This window comes from Falco peregrinus, chromosome 18 (genome assembly GCF_023634155.1).
Source record: "Falco peregrinus isolate bFalPer1 chromosome 18, bFalPer1.pri, whole genome shotgun sequence".
Taxonomy (NCBI): Eukaryota; Metazoa; Chordata; class Aves; order Falconiformes; family Falconidae; genus Falco; species Falco peregrinus.
The window spans coordinates 3,546,467-3,558,483 of NC_073738.1; the positions used below are offsets into that span (position 1 = coordinate 3,546,467).

Here is a 12,017-nt window from a genome sequence, read left to right on the forward strand (position 1 = left end):
GATGCCAGGCTGCGGGGGGGGGGGGTTGGGGGGTTTGGGGGCTGGGCCTTGGCTGGCTGCCACCTTCCCGTCCCTGCCCATCCTGTCCCTGCCCATCCCATCCCTGCCCATCCCCTCCGGACACCCGGGGAGGGGGGCGGCCGTCCCGGCCCCAGGACCGCGCTGAGATCATTGGGTGTCTCCCTGGCAGAGGCTCCTGCCACCCGGCCGGAGGCTCCGCTGGCTTCAACAAAGAGCAGGACCAGGGGGCTCTGAGCCTGCGGCCCCCAGAGCGCCAGGGCCTGATGGCTTCCAGATGTGGCCGCTCGCCCGTGAAAGGTCCTGCAGTGCCCTGGAGCAGCGGCCGCCGCGTCCCGGGGAGGGTCAGGCAGCTCTGCCAGGCTGCATGCCGGGGAGCGTGAAGCCCGGCAAGATCATCTTTCCACAGCAGGGAGGGTCCGACCGAGCTGGCCTTCATCACGCCCCGCTCCGCTCTGTGTCCCGTGGGCTGGCTGTTAAAGGGGAAGATTTTGGGCTCTTGCTCTGTTCCAGGCCAGAGGTGAAATGAGCTCAGCCGGCCTCAGCCCGGTCCTCAGGCGGGGATGCCGCAGCCCCATGGGGCTTGGGGTCATCATCGGTGGGGATGCGGTGGGAGCAAGGGGCTCCAGCAGAGCCCGGTGGGCGCCGGGCTGGGTGGTGCAGGAGGAAAGCGTCAGAGGCGAGGACGGGCGACGTCGGCCAAGTCTCTGCCCTCTCCCCACCTCCCTGCCTGCATCCAGCCGCGCACCCACGGGCAGGTCACGCTGTCGGCCATGGGGCAGGTGCCAGCGTGAGCCCGAGCGCACGGTGTCGGGGCCGTGGGTCCCCCCGCTGTCCCCGTGCCCAGGCAGCAGCGCCTGTCCGGGGACATTACGCTTCCCCGTCCACTCCCCCCGGCTGCCGGGCTGCCTGCCCTCCACGCAGGAGACGAGGGATTTCACAACCCAGCCCAGACAGGATTAAAGAGAAATACACAAGTAAACAAATAGCAGCCTCGTAAAACTGGACGTGCGGCGTGGGGAACGGAGCCTCTGGGCCACCGGGTGAGGTGCGAGCTGCCCGGGCACCGGGAGCGATGCCCACGGGGGCCGGCACGGTGGAGCGCGGCGGCAGGGTCCTGCCGGGAGAGCCGCTTTAAAGCAGTGCTCAGCAATCTCATTTTTCACACGTCTCCTGTAGTCAAACTGCCCCTGTCAGAGGAAAGGAGTTGCTTCCTGTTATTTCCATTGAAATACTTGTCCCGGTCGTTAGCCGGCAGGCTTTTGCAGGATGGCACCACGCACGCAGATGGGCTCCAGCCGGCTCTCCCGAGGGCTCCTGCTGCTCTGGGGTAAGTGTGCCGGGGGTGGCCACGGCGGCCAGGGGCTCCACACCTCGCACCACCGCTCACCCAGCCACCCTGCCGCGTGTGGGGCCCGAAGCCGGGGTCTCAGCTCAGCCCAGCCCACCACCCACCCCGGTGTGCAGCCAGCCGGGCAGCACCAAGGGTGGCTGGGGTGGCCATCGCCTGCACAGCCAGGGGCCGGTGGCAGGCGGGCAGTGGGTGCTGTGGGGCAGCCCCTGCCACGCTCACCCCCGGTCTTTTTGCCAATGACCCACGGGAGCAGCTGGGAAGCCCCACGAAGCCACGGGCTGGGACAGGAGCCACGGCACTGCACGTGTGTGGGGAGAGAGGGGCTGGACGAGGCTGTCGGGAACAGAGAGCGGGATGGGGTGGGCTGCCCTCGCCGCAGCCCGGGAGCACCCCCTGGCCAGTGCCTGACTGTGCCGGAGCTCCTCGCGAGCAGGACCTGCCGAGGTGGTTCACCGTGCAACTGGCATCACTGCCCCACATCGTGGGTAGAAGACGGACAGGGCAGTTTCCTCGAGCCGTGGGGCTCCGGTGGGCCAGGCAGGACATGCCCCAGGCCCTCGGTGGGCTGTGCGGGGTGTGGGGCAGATGGCGGGCGGAGGGGCTCTCCGGCAGTGCCACGCTTCCTCTTCCTGCCCTGGCCCTGTCCGGCTGCGATGCAGCTGCCTGGGGCAATGGGGCAGCCCTTGCACTGGCTCCCCATGGGTGGGGGGCACGGCTTGCCCCCGTGCTGTGACCCAGGGCCCACAGCGCCCACGCAGCCCCTCTGCGCCCTCGAGCAGCTGCCTGCAGCCTGGCTGCCCCCTCCCCACAGCCCCTGCCCATATGGGGGGCTGGACACCCTGGCCCCACAGCATGCCAGGCTCTGGGCAGCACTCTTCCCAGCACCCCAACTTCAGGAACCCCTGAAAGTTCCCCACTGCAGACCCAGCCCTGCCGGGGCAGCTCCTGCACGTGGAGCCCTGCCCGTGCCCATGCCCCACTGACCCCTGGCCCCTTCCCTCCACAGCTCTCCTGGGGACCGGGCTCTGCCACGTGGACACCAAGGCAGAGGGCTTCAGCAAGGTCACTGAGACAAGCCCACCCATGGTCTCGTTCAACTGGACTTATGAGCTTGCGGGTGAGTGCCGGGGCTCAGTGAGGGCCAGGCAGCGCCATGGGGCCAACGATGCCCTGGCTGGGGCTGGCTCTGCACCGCAGGGTGACCCCCTTTTCCCCTGGCTGTGTGCTCTCCGTCCATCCCCAAACTAGCCAGACTGTGCCACGGAACCCTCCCTGGCACTGGCCACACTGGGGGCAGCTGGCCCTGCTGTTCCACTGTGCTCCCGGGCATCACCCCGGGGTCTGGCCCTGTGCCGCGCCTGTGCCTTCCCCACCAGCCTGGGCATGGGGCTGGGGGCTGGGTGTCAGCCGGCAGCAGCCGCAGGCAGGGACAGGCTCTGGCAGTGGTGCTGCCTGCGCTCAGCACCTTTCCCCTGCAGAGGAGGTGTACGCCAACATCACGCAGAGCTGCTGGGAAGGCTTCGTTCACCTGATGATGAATGTGACGGCGTCGGAGCTGTGCGAGTGGAAAGTCATCAGCAGGTATGGGGGTGGTGGGACAGCTGAGACCCCCCCCCGGGCAGCGCTGGGGGTGGGGTGGGGCAGGGGCTCTGGCTGACTCTGGGGGTGTCCCCAGCTGGGGAAGCGACACATGGGGTCACTTTGGTGGGGCCATTGCCTGTGGCCCCTCTGACCCCAGGGCTGCGTGAGTGGAGCTGCTCCTGAGACAGTGGGAAGAGTTTGGCTGGGACAGAGCCCCCACACTATGCCACTGGGCCACCAGCTCCTGGCCTGAGGGCCACCTTCTGGCCCAGGGACACCTTCCCGTCCAGCAGCTCAGGGCAGAGCTGGTGCAGGCAGCGGGGCACAGGGTGAGCCCCGGGTGGCCTGGAGGGTGCTGCTGGGCTGGATGGCCACCGGGGGGGGGGGGGGGGGGGGGGAGTCCGTGCCTCCGGTGTCCTGCAACCACGCGGTATGCCCCCATCCCCATCCCCTCCCAGCGCCCCACGGCTCTCTCCCCAGGCCCTACAGCAAGCTGCAGGCCTGCCTGGAGGAGTGGGCTGACCGCCTGCACTACGGTTACCCCAACGCGCTGGCGGAGCAGTACATCTTCCAGAGCCACCACCACTACTTCCACAACTGCACCCTGGGGCACCAGGTCTACTTCGACCCGCCTGAGGACGTGCTGCTGGCCATGATCATCGCTCCCATCTGCCTCATCCCCTTCCTGGTCACCCTGGTCATCTGGCGCAGCAAGGACGGCAAGGCCCAGCCCTAGCGCCACAGCTGGCGGTGGCCCTGGGGGTCCTGCTCATCCCGTCCCCCCCGGGCTGTGGGGCCAACCGGCCGCTCGCCCACCCCCGGGGGGGCTCCTGGAACACGGTGTCAGGGCGGGCGGTTCCCACTGTGCCGCCGGTGGTGCACCCCGCCCCGCGGCTGGGGATTAAATGCTTCTTCCCCGACGCGTGGCACTGGTTCTTCTGCCGCCGCCGGGCCTCGGCTCGCTCCCGCCGCCCGCCCGCTCCGCCTCGCCGGCAGCTGCTGGCTGTGGGGCGGCACCGGGAGGCGCTGGGCGCGGGTGGGGAAGGTCACCGGGCCCCGGGCAGGCGCCGCCGTCCGGGCGGGGCGGGGCTACGAGGGGGAGGGGCTCCATCAAGGGGCGGGGCTTCATAAGAGGGCTTTTTCGAAGGGGCGTGGTTTGTTTATGATGGGCGGAGCTTCGCGAGTACAGGGCGTTGGAGCGGGCCACCGATGGGGCGTGGTTTAGAGGGGGCGTGGTTTAGAGACGATAGGCGGAGCTTCGGAAGTACGGGGAGTTGGGACGGACCACAGAGGGGGCGTGGCTTAGAGGGGCGTGGCTTCGTGGAACGGAGCTGTGTGGGGCGGAGCTTCGCGGGGAGGGCGGGGCTTCTCGGGAGAAGGCCGGAAGTGGGGCGGGCCGGCCCGGAAGTGGGGCGGGCCGGCCCGGAAGGCGGCGGTGGCGGATCTGGCGGCGGCGATGAGCTTCGCATGGCCCTGGCAGTACAGCTTCCCGCCCTTCTTCACGTGAGCGCGGGCCGGGGCCGGGAGCGGGGCGGGACGGTGGGAGCGGGAGGCGGGGGGCGGGGCTGAGCCGCGGCTGGGGTTAGGCCGGGCCGGGGGTGTCGGGGCCCTCCGCGGAGCCCCGCGGCCTGGCCCGGTCGCTGAGCGGAGCCCCGCAGGCTGCAGCCCAACGGTGAGACGCGGCAGAAGCAGCTCTCGGCCTGGTGCGCGCTGGCGCTCGCCTACAGCCAGCGGCACCGGCTGCCCGCCATGACGGTGCGGGAGGCCCAGGACAGCCCGCTCTTCGCCAACCACCGCCTGCAGCGTATCCTTCGGGGCCCGGTGCCCCCCGCCTGCCGCCCCGGGGCCTCCCCTCCCTCCAGCGGCCGCTGAGCCTTTCCTTAACCCCCCGCCCAGGGAAGCTTCCGCTGGAGTCCATCCAGGTGGTGTTGGAGGAGCTCCGCAAGAACGGTGGGTGCCGTCTGCCAGTCTGCCCGCCCGCTTGCCCACCTGTATGCCTGCCTGTGTGCCCACCTATGTGCCAGCATGCCCACCCACGTGCCGGTCTACCCACCCGTGTGCCCACCCAGCCCAGAGCTGGTGGGGCAGGAAGGCTACAGCCACTGGCCAGGCTCCATCCCGCTGCTGGGAACTGGGCCCAGGGTTCACCCAGCCGCCGGTGTGGGCCGTGCTGCTCCCCAGGCAGGGTCCCACGGGCCTTCCCTGCCCACAGCCCACACGTGGGACCCAAACCTCTGCCTGTCTGGGGCAGATTAAGCTGCGGGAGGAAGAGGGGGCTGGAAAAAGAGAAATTAATTTCTGTGCAAGTAGAAATATTGAGGGAGTTGGCGTAAGTGGTCTCATGGTGGTGAGAGGCAGGTGCCTGAAGTTCCCCGCGGGTATAATGTCTAGCACATGTTGTAAAACCCACAGGTTTGATCATTATTATAGTCTTGTGCTCTGATTATGTACCTTTTCCCTGTTGATTTTAGGGAACCTGGAATGGTTAGATAAGAACAAAACCAGTTTTCTGATCATGTGGAGGAGACCAGAAGAATGGGGAAAGCTCATCTATCAGTGGGTGAGAACGTAGAAGCTGTCTCGCCCCACAGACCAGGCTTTCTGTGGCCGGGAGGACAGGTGGTATCGGCTGCCGTTTGTGAAAAAGACCACTGTAATATTTTTCTCTTGCTTCCTCGCTGCTTTTACTTTACTTCTTCCACATCTCTCTGTTGCAGAAAAGCGTAGAGAGGTTAACAGCTTTTTTTACTTGCTGTAAGACACAGTTTGAGCAGCGGATGCAGTCACCCGCTCCCACTGCAGTTGGCTGTTCCGTAGTGAGGACAGAGCGAGTCCTTATTGCAAAACACGTGGGCAAAAAGAGCAGAGGGACAGGGAAAGGAACTGTCTTAGTTCCCCTAGGTGTAATTTCTTGACTCTCCAGTGCCCCAGAACATTTCCAGTGTAGTATCGAGTGCTGTTCACATGCCATTTCGCTTGTACTGAGGTGTACAAGAGATCATGCCAAGGATGTTAAATCACACAGAGGAGAATTGCTATATTGATTTTACGTTTCCAGGTGTCGAAGAATGGCTTGACCAACTCTGTATTCACGCTGTATGAATTAGCCAGTGGCGATGACACAGAGAACGAAGGTAACGTCATGTGTTACGTTCCGGAGCAGGTTTTCACAGCACACTTGATTTGAGCGTGTAAACAGTTGACTGTCAGATCATAGTTTTGTAGACTAAATATTTTAAAATTGCTTATGCAAGCTCACACCGATCACCGCTGGCAAATGCCATTCTGAAGGCTTTTTTACCACTTTGCATGAACATCTCCCTTTGCTATCACTGTTTGCATTTTAAACCTCCCCCCACCTCGCAAGCCTCCCTAGTGCCCAGCTTTTTATCTGGCGTGAGGTGCGGGGTGTTTTGGTTTTATGCATAGCTTCTGCGCTGCCTTTGAGACTGCTGTGACTCATTCCCTTCTGTCTGTTGACCTTCAGGCTTTGTTCCTGATGCAGCAATGTAGTCATGAGTCTGTTAGTGTTGCCATGATTCTGGGTTTGCTGTAGTGTTATGGCACTGGAGTCTGAAAGCGCTCTTCAGAGCCCGGTGCTACGGCCACTGCCAGCACTGGGAGTTTGTAAACCTGTTTCCTGATGTGATTTTTTTTTTTTCCCTCCCCCTCTTAATGATACTATCTGTCCTTCCCTAGAGTTCCATGGCTTGGATGAGACTATGCTGCTCCGTGCTCTGCAAGCCTTGCAGCAAGAGCATAAGGCTGAAATTATCACGCTGGATGATGGCCGAGGCGTCAAGTTCTTCTGATGGAAGCCCCTGCCCCTCCACTCTTCCCTGGCTGCTGAAGCGGTCTTGCTGTGAAGGTTTGCACTCCTGGCCTGGTTTCAAGCCATGACTGCAAGCAGCTGCATACTTGGGATTTCTTGGGGCAAGGAGAGTCTGCGAAGCCTTCCAAAGATGTGACTTCTTAGAAATATTCAGAGATCCTCTGTCTGTCTTTTCTCCCTGTTGATTGTGCTTGAGAGGCTAAAGCTGCTCTAGGCAGCTCTGAGAGGGACCACCCAGAAGTGAAATAATGGGACTGCTCCAGTTGCTGGTCCCCGTTCCTGCAAAGGCCACGGAGCAGTCTCTTCAGCTGGGTGGTTGAGCTTGGCCTCAAAGGGCATCTCCTTCCCTCCTGGCAGCCGTGTTTCAGGCTCTGCAGTCCCTGCTGTGTTGCCAAGCAGGGTGAGAGCAAGTGCGAGGAACTTGCTGTCGCTGCGGTGCTGTAGAAGACCTCAGTGGCAGACTGATAATGTGCTTGCTGCAAAGCAGGCTGTGCAGCGGGGTGGGGGTGGATGCCAAGGAACTACATTTGAAGTAATTAAAATGAAATGTATTTATAGAGCAGCCTGGATGTTTTTGTCTATTTTTCCATCAGAAACAAAACAGAGCGGTGTACTGGATTTTTGCCCTCCAGCTGTGTTTCCTTACTGCACCAGATGAACACAGCAGCGTGCTGGGGAGAGGGTGGGCCTGCCGAGCCACCCCACCCGAGTGGGAAGCTGGTAGCACCAGTACTTATTTCCACATATCAAAGCTCTGGACCGTGTTGGCCCATGCTGCCTGCCTTCAGGGCAACATTTACATTCATTTTCCACCTGCAGTCCGCTGAAAGCTAATGGGTTTGTCGCAGAGGTGGTGGGGTAAGCTTACAACAGCGGCTGGTGGAGGGTATGACTTCAGTTTTTAGATTTTCGGTGCTGATAATGAAGTACCCAGCTCGTCAGCAACTGTGACCCAGGTACAGGCTTTGACCCAGGAAATCCTTAATCACTCACCAGGAGAAGGTGGACAGCTGTGCCGCAGAAGGATCGCGCTCGCCTTTCCTGTTCCTTGCCCGAGCGTTCAGCACTTGTTGCAGGCAGAGGTGGGGCGCTGCACTGGAGCAACCTTTGGTCAGGCCCAGTGTGGTCGCTGTGGGATCCGGCGGAGCAGATGGTGCCGGCTCCCCGGCACACATTAGCCGGTGCTGAACAGCTTGTCCTTCCTGCCCTGCCCTTGGAGGATGATTTGGCACTGGTTCAGCTGCAGCGCTGCTGACAGCCATCGTCGACGGTAGGTAATTTTCAGTGTAGACAAGGTGCTGGAGTCCAGGCTGAGTTTGTGGGGCTGTGAAATATAAAAATTTCCTTTCTGTAGCAGGAGCCCACTGACCCGAACTGCACTGGCTTGGTCTGGGCATGTTGCTCTGGAGCTGTGGCTGGAGGCGGGTGCTCAGCGTTCCTCTCTGTGCTGGTGACGGCAGTGCTGCGGCGGAATTCCCATGTGCCAGCACTCCTCTGCTGGAGAAAGGCACTGGTGGTGCTTGTGATGAGTCACGGCCGCGCTGGCCTCCGATCCTTTCTGGAGACCATTGTCCCTACGAAAACGGAGGTGACAGGAGATAAATGGGATGGCGCAGCCCCGGCTGGCTTCATGTGCCCTGTGCCTGGGCACCTGTTCTGGCAGCCTGGGCTGAGCTCCCACCTGCGCTGTGAGGTCTGGGGGCAGCAGGTAGACGTGGCAGCCCTCGGGGATGGATGTGTTGGGGATGCAAAGAGCCGTCCTGGTGCCAGCATGTGCTGTCTCGCTGGGGAATGTCTTGACAGCGGCTGAGCGAGCCCAGCTCCCCGCGGCTGCTGCCAGCCATGCTTACAGGAGCAAAGGCTGCGCCGTGCCATGTGCCAGGAGCCCCACAGCGTGTCCTGGCAGAGGCAGCGCGTGTGTCCTCGCAACAGCCACAGACTCCAGAGCAGGGCTTGCTGCCTGGGCAGGGGTCCTCCCTCTGTGTTTGCAGCCAGGAAAGTCTCTGTGTAGGAATCATTTGCTACCAGTGTCTCCCCTGGCTTGTTTTGATGTCCAAGATCTGCTTCTTCCTCCTTTCTCATGCCACCCACGTTGACTCCTTCCCTCTCTGGCTGCTGCGCCCTCCCCTCCTGCTGCTTTCATACCCCTGCAGCGAGCCGTGTTTCTGTGCTGGCTGTTCTGTGCCTGATCTGCGTTTGATCCCAAATAACGAGCTTTTAGCAGCCAGGCCCGGGATGTTTGTATTTCTTGCTCTCCATATGCATGATGCTGACCTCTCAGCATTGTGTTCTGAGTTGCATGTGCTGTGCATAACCTGGCTGTCCTTGGGTGAGTCTGTGTTCTTAATTAAATTTGCTCCCTTCTTAGGAAATGGCTGATGTGACATTAGATAATCCCAAGCCCAGTTTTTTCTTTCCAAGGCGCTCCTGGCAGCAATTCACTTTTTTTCAGCTTCCTACTTAGTTCTTAACTTAGTGAGAGGAGGAGGAAGAGTACAGCCCTCCCTTCAGAATGGCCAAGGTGTAAAATTCCTTTTTCTCTACCCTCTCAGCCAGTCATGAAACGTTGCATCCAGCCGTGCCTGCGAGGTCCTTGTGGGACTGACTCCCTGTGCCAGGCACTACCGCAGTGCCGCAGCAGATGCTGCTGGCAACCGTCTGGGACCGTGGGACAGGTCCTGGGGCTGGAATTGCTGCTGCTGCCTGGTGCTGCCACCCCCGAGGGAGCAGATGCTCCCTGGCTCTTCCCTCTGCGGGCGACAGTGGCAATTTGTAGTTCGTGGTGATGTAAGCTCCTGCCAGCAGGTAACACAGGACCTTCTAATTGTCCTCTGAAGCGCATTTCCTTATCTGTAATCAGCGCTTCATGCCGTTTGATGATGTAATTGTGGGATTGGGACACCGAAGGCAGCCTGGAGATGTGGTGAGGCTGCTCCGGTGTGGAAGCCCTCGGGTGCCGGGTAGAGATGGAGGAGATGTAATTAGACTGCTCAGAGGGAGCAAGTGTGGCAGCCTCACACACGGCGTTCCTGTGAACGGGAGCAGGCATGCTTCTTCCCGGTGCTTCGGGCTCGGTGTAAGTGAAGCACCGGGCAGGGGAGGCCCGTGCCCACGCAGGGGTATGGCTGAAGCCCGGCCAGGCAGCTCCCTCACCGGCCACCACTCTGCCACCGCTGCGCTGCCCGTGGCAGGGGACTGCCTGCACCATTGCTGCAGCGGGGCTGAGCCATGCCATGTGCTTTGGGGCTTTGGCATTAGGAGAGTTTAAAACCCAGCCCCAAACTTCTCCCACTCCCCCACCACGGGCACGGCTCAGGCTCTGGCTCTCCAGCCTGGCCGCTGGAGAAAGTGGCATTTCTGTGGGGCAAGGGTGCTGGCGTGGCCCCCGCCTCTGGCCCGTGGCCACTCTGAAGTGTCTGGCCACAGTGATTAGGGCTCCTGGCCGCAGCGAGGTGGGGGCTGGGGGGCCGGTGCTGAGATAAGGTGCTATCAGTCTGTGCACACTCGGATCCTGCTGGTTGGGGATGTAAAAACGCCGAGCGTTTTTATTTCGTGCAGCTAGTTAGGAGCGAGAATTGTTTCACTTTGATAAATTTATATGTCAGCATTCACTTGGAGGCAGGTTACATCTGTAACTCTGGGCTAAGGAAATCCTCCGGAGTTATCTGCCTGGGTTAAAGCCACAGCTGAGGTTTGGGTGACATCTCTTCTTCCCTGAACTCCCTGTGTTATGGCGAGGAGGGGCGCGGCAGGATGATGCTGGAAGCCCCCAGGCATGGGATGCTGAAGCCAACTGTGAAACAAGCCCCAGGGCACTGTGGAGCCTTCCTCCGCTCTGACCTTTCCCAGGATGAGCACCCTGTGCCTGGCAGCCTGAGCTGTGCATCCTTCATCTCCACGGGGGATGCCTGCATTCAGACCCGTTGCAGCCCCTCCGTGATCCTGTCCTGAGCTCTGGCATCAGAATGGACAATTCCTGGCACAGCTTGCTGGAGCGAGGAGCTGAGCAGGGCTCTGGTTCGTGATCTAATCCTGAGGAGAGCAATTACGCAGTCCCCGTTCTCCTCCTGGCAGCCAAGTGCAAGTGAGAAATGGGTTACATGGCCTGATTGCAGCGGTTCCTCAAAGCAGAGGGTGGCACTGGCACCCACAGCCCGGACATGTCACCCTGATGACGGCCGTGGAGCTGTGGACACCATCAGAGTGGTGCCATGGGCAGCTGGCTGCGGAGCAGGAACCTCCAGATTTTGGGCCAAGCTGGCTCCAGCTTGGTGTCCTGGGCCAGGTCAGGAGGGGACCTGCACCCCTGCCAAGCCCCTGCTATGGGATGGCATCTGGGGGGGCGGCCAGGGAACTTCTCAGGCCATTCACCAGGGAGGTGTGGGAGGGCAGCAGTCAGAGCAAACTGCACCCCTAAGTTCCTCTCCCATCTGCAGGGGCCTCACCAGGACCGGGACACTCTGCTCCTCTGGGATCTTCTGAGGCATCTCGTTTCATGATGAAAACGGGTGATAAGGGGACATGAGCCTGCCAGAGATGGAGCCAAGATCCCTGCCTGGCTCCCTGGCTCTTGCTGAATTGCTGGGGCTCCCTGCCAGCCTGGGCCGTGTCCCCGAGGTGGGGCAGTGCGAGACCCTTGGCTGGGGGCAGCAGCAGGGGCTTGGGCAGCGTTTCAGCTCAGAGCTGCACAAGTTCCTTCCCCCTGCCCAGCTCGGGGCTGGCCACCCTTGGGCCCCAGCACAGCCCAGCTGGGTCCATCCTGCAGCCGCCCTGCTCGGTGCTGTGCAGAGGGAGCAAGGAGCTGGGGCTGGGTTTCTCTCTTTGGGCTCCCCAGGTTGGGGACAGCCGAGCTGGACGTGCCTGTCCCAGGGTGGTGGAAGCTCCCAACCCACCCAGCACCATTTCTCTCCGAGGACAGATCCGTGGTCTGGTTTAGTTCAGGCAGCCATCAGCATGCTGGCGGTGCTGGGAGCGATGCTCTAGCAGGCTCCGTCACTGCCAGCTTTGCTCCTGCAGGAGACACAGCGCTGCCCGTCCTGCGGCTCAGGCTGAGGATTTTTCAGCCAGGGAGGACTGAAATCTCCACCTCTGCTGGAAATTGTAGTCAGGACAGGATCAAAATAAAAGCAATTACTTTTTAAGCAGGGAGGGGTTTAAATCTGACATGTTAAATGAGTAAAAGCTGTAACCTCATGTCCTATGATGGGCTCTGGAGGAGAAGCGGAGGCTGAG

The 12,017-nt window shown here is 61.5% G+C and overlaps 2 protein-coding genes across 2 annotated transcripts; both read left to right on the plus strand.

The window, feature by feature from the left end:
* Positions 1-1,012: 1,012 nt before the first annotated feature.
* Positions 1,013-3,873, plus strand: RAMP2 (receptor activity modifying protein 2). The gene is made up of 4 exons (XM_005238839.4): positions 1,013-1,348; positions 2,379-2,489; positions 2,851-2,953; positions 3,434-3,873. The coding sequence occupies exons 1-4, from the start codon at positions 1,288-1,290 to the stop codon at positions 3,687-3,689; spliced, it is 531 nt and encodes a 176-aa protein (XP_005238896.1). The 5' UTR covers positions 1,013-1,287; the 3' UTR covers positions 3,690-3,873.
* Positions 3,874-4,299: 426 nt separating this feature from the next.
* On the plus strand, positions 4,300-7,347 carry VPS25 (vacuolar protein sorting 25 homolog). Its single transcript, XM_055789982.1, has 6 exons — positions 4,300-4,456; positions 4,612-4,757; positions 4,850-4,903; positions 5,425-5,513; positions 6,012-6,087; positions 6,653-7,347. The coding sequence occupies exons 1-6, from the start codon at positions 4,410-4,412 to the stop codon at positions 6,763-6,765; spliced, it is 525 nt and encodes a 174-aa protein (XP_055645957.1). The 5' UTR covers positions 4,300-4,409; the 3' UTR covers positions 6,766-7,347.
* Positions 7,348-12,017: the final 4,670 nt, after the last annotated feature.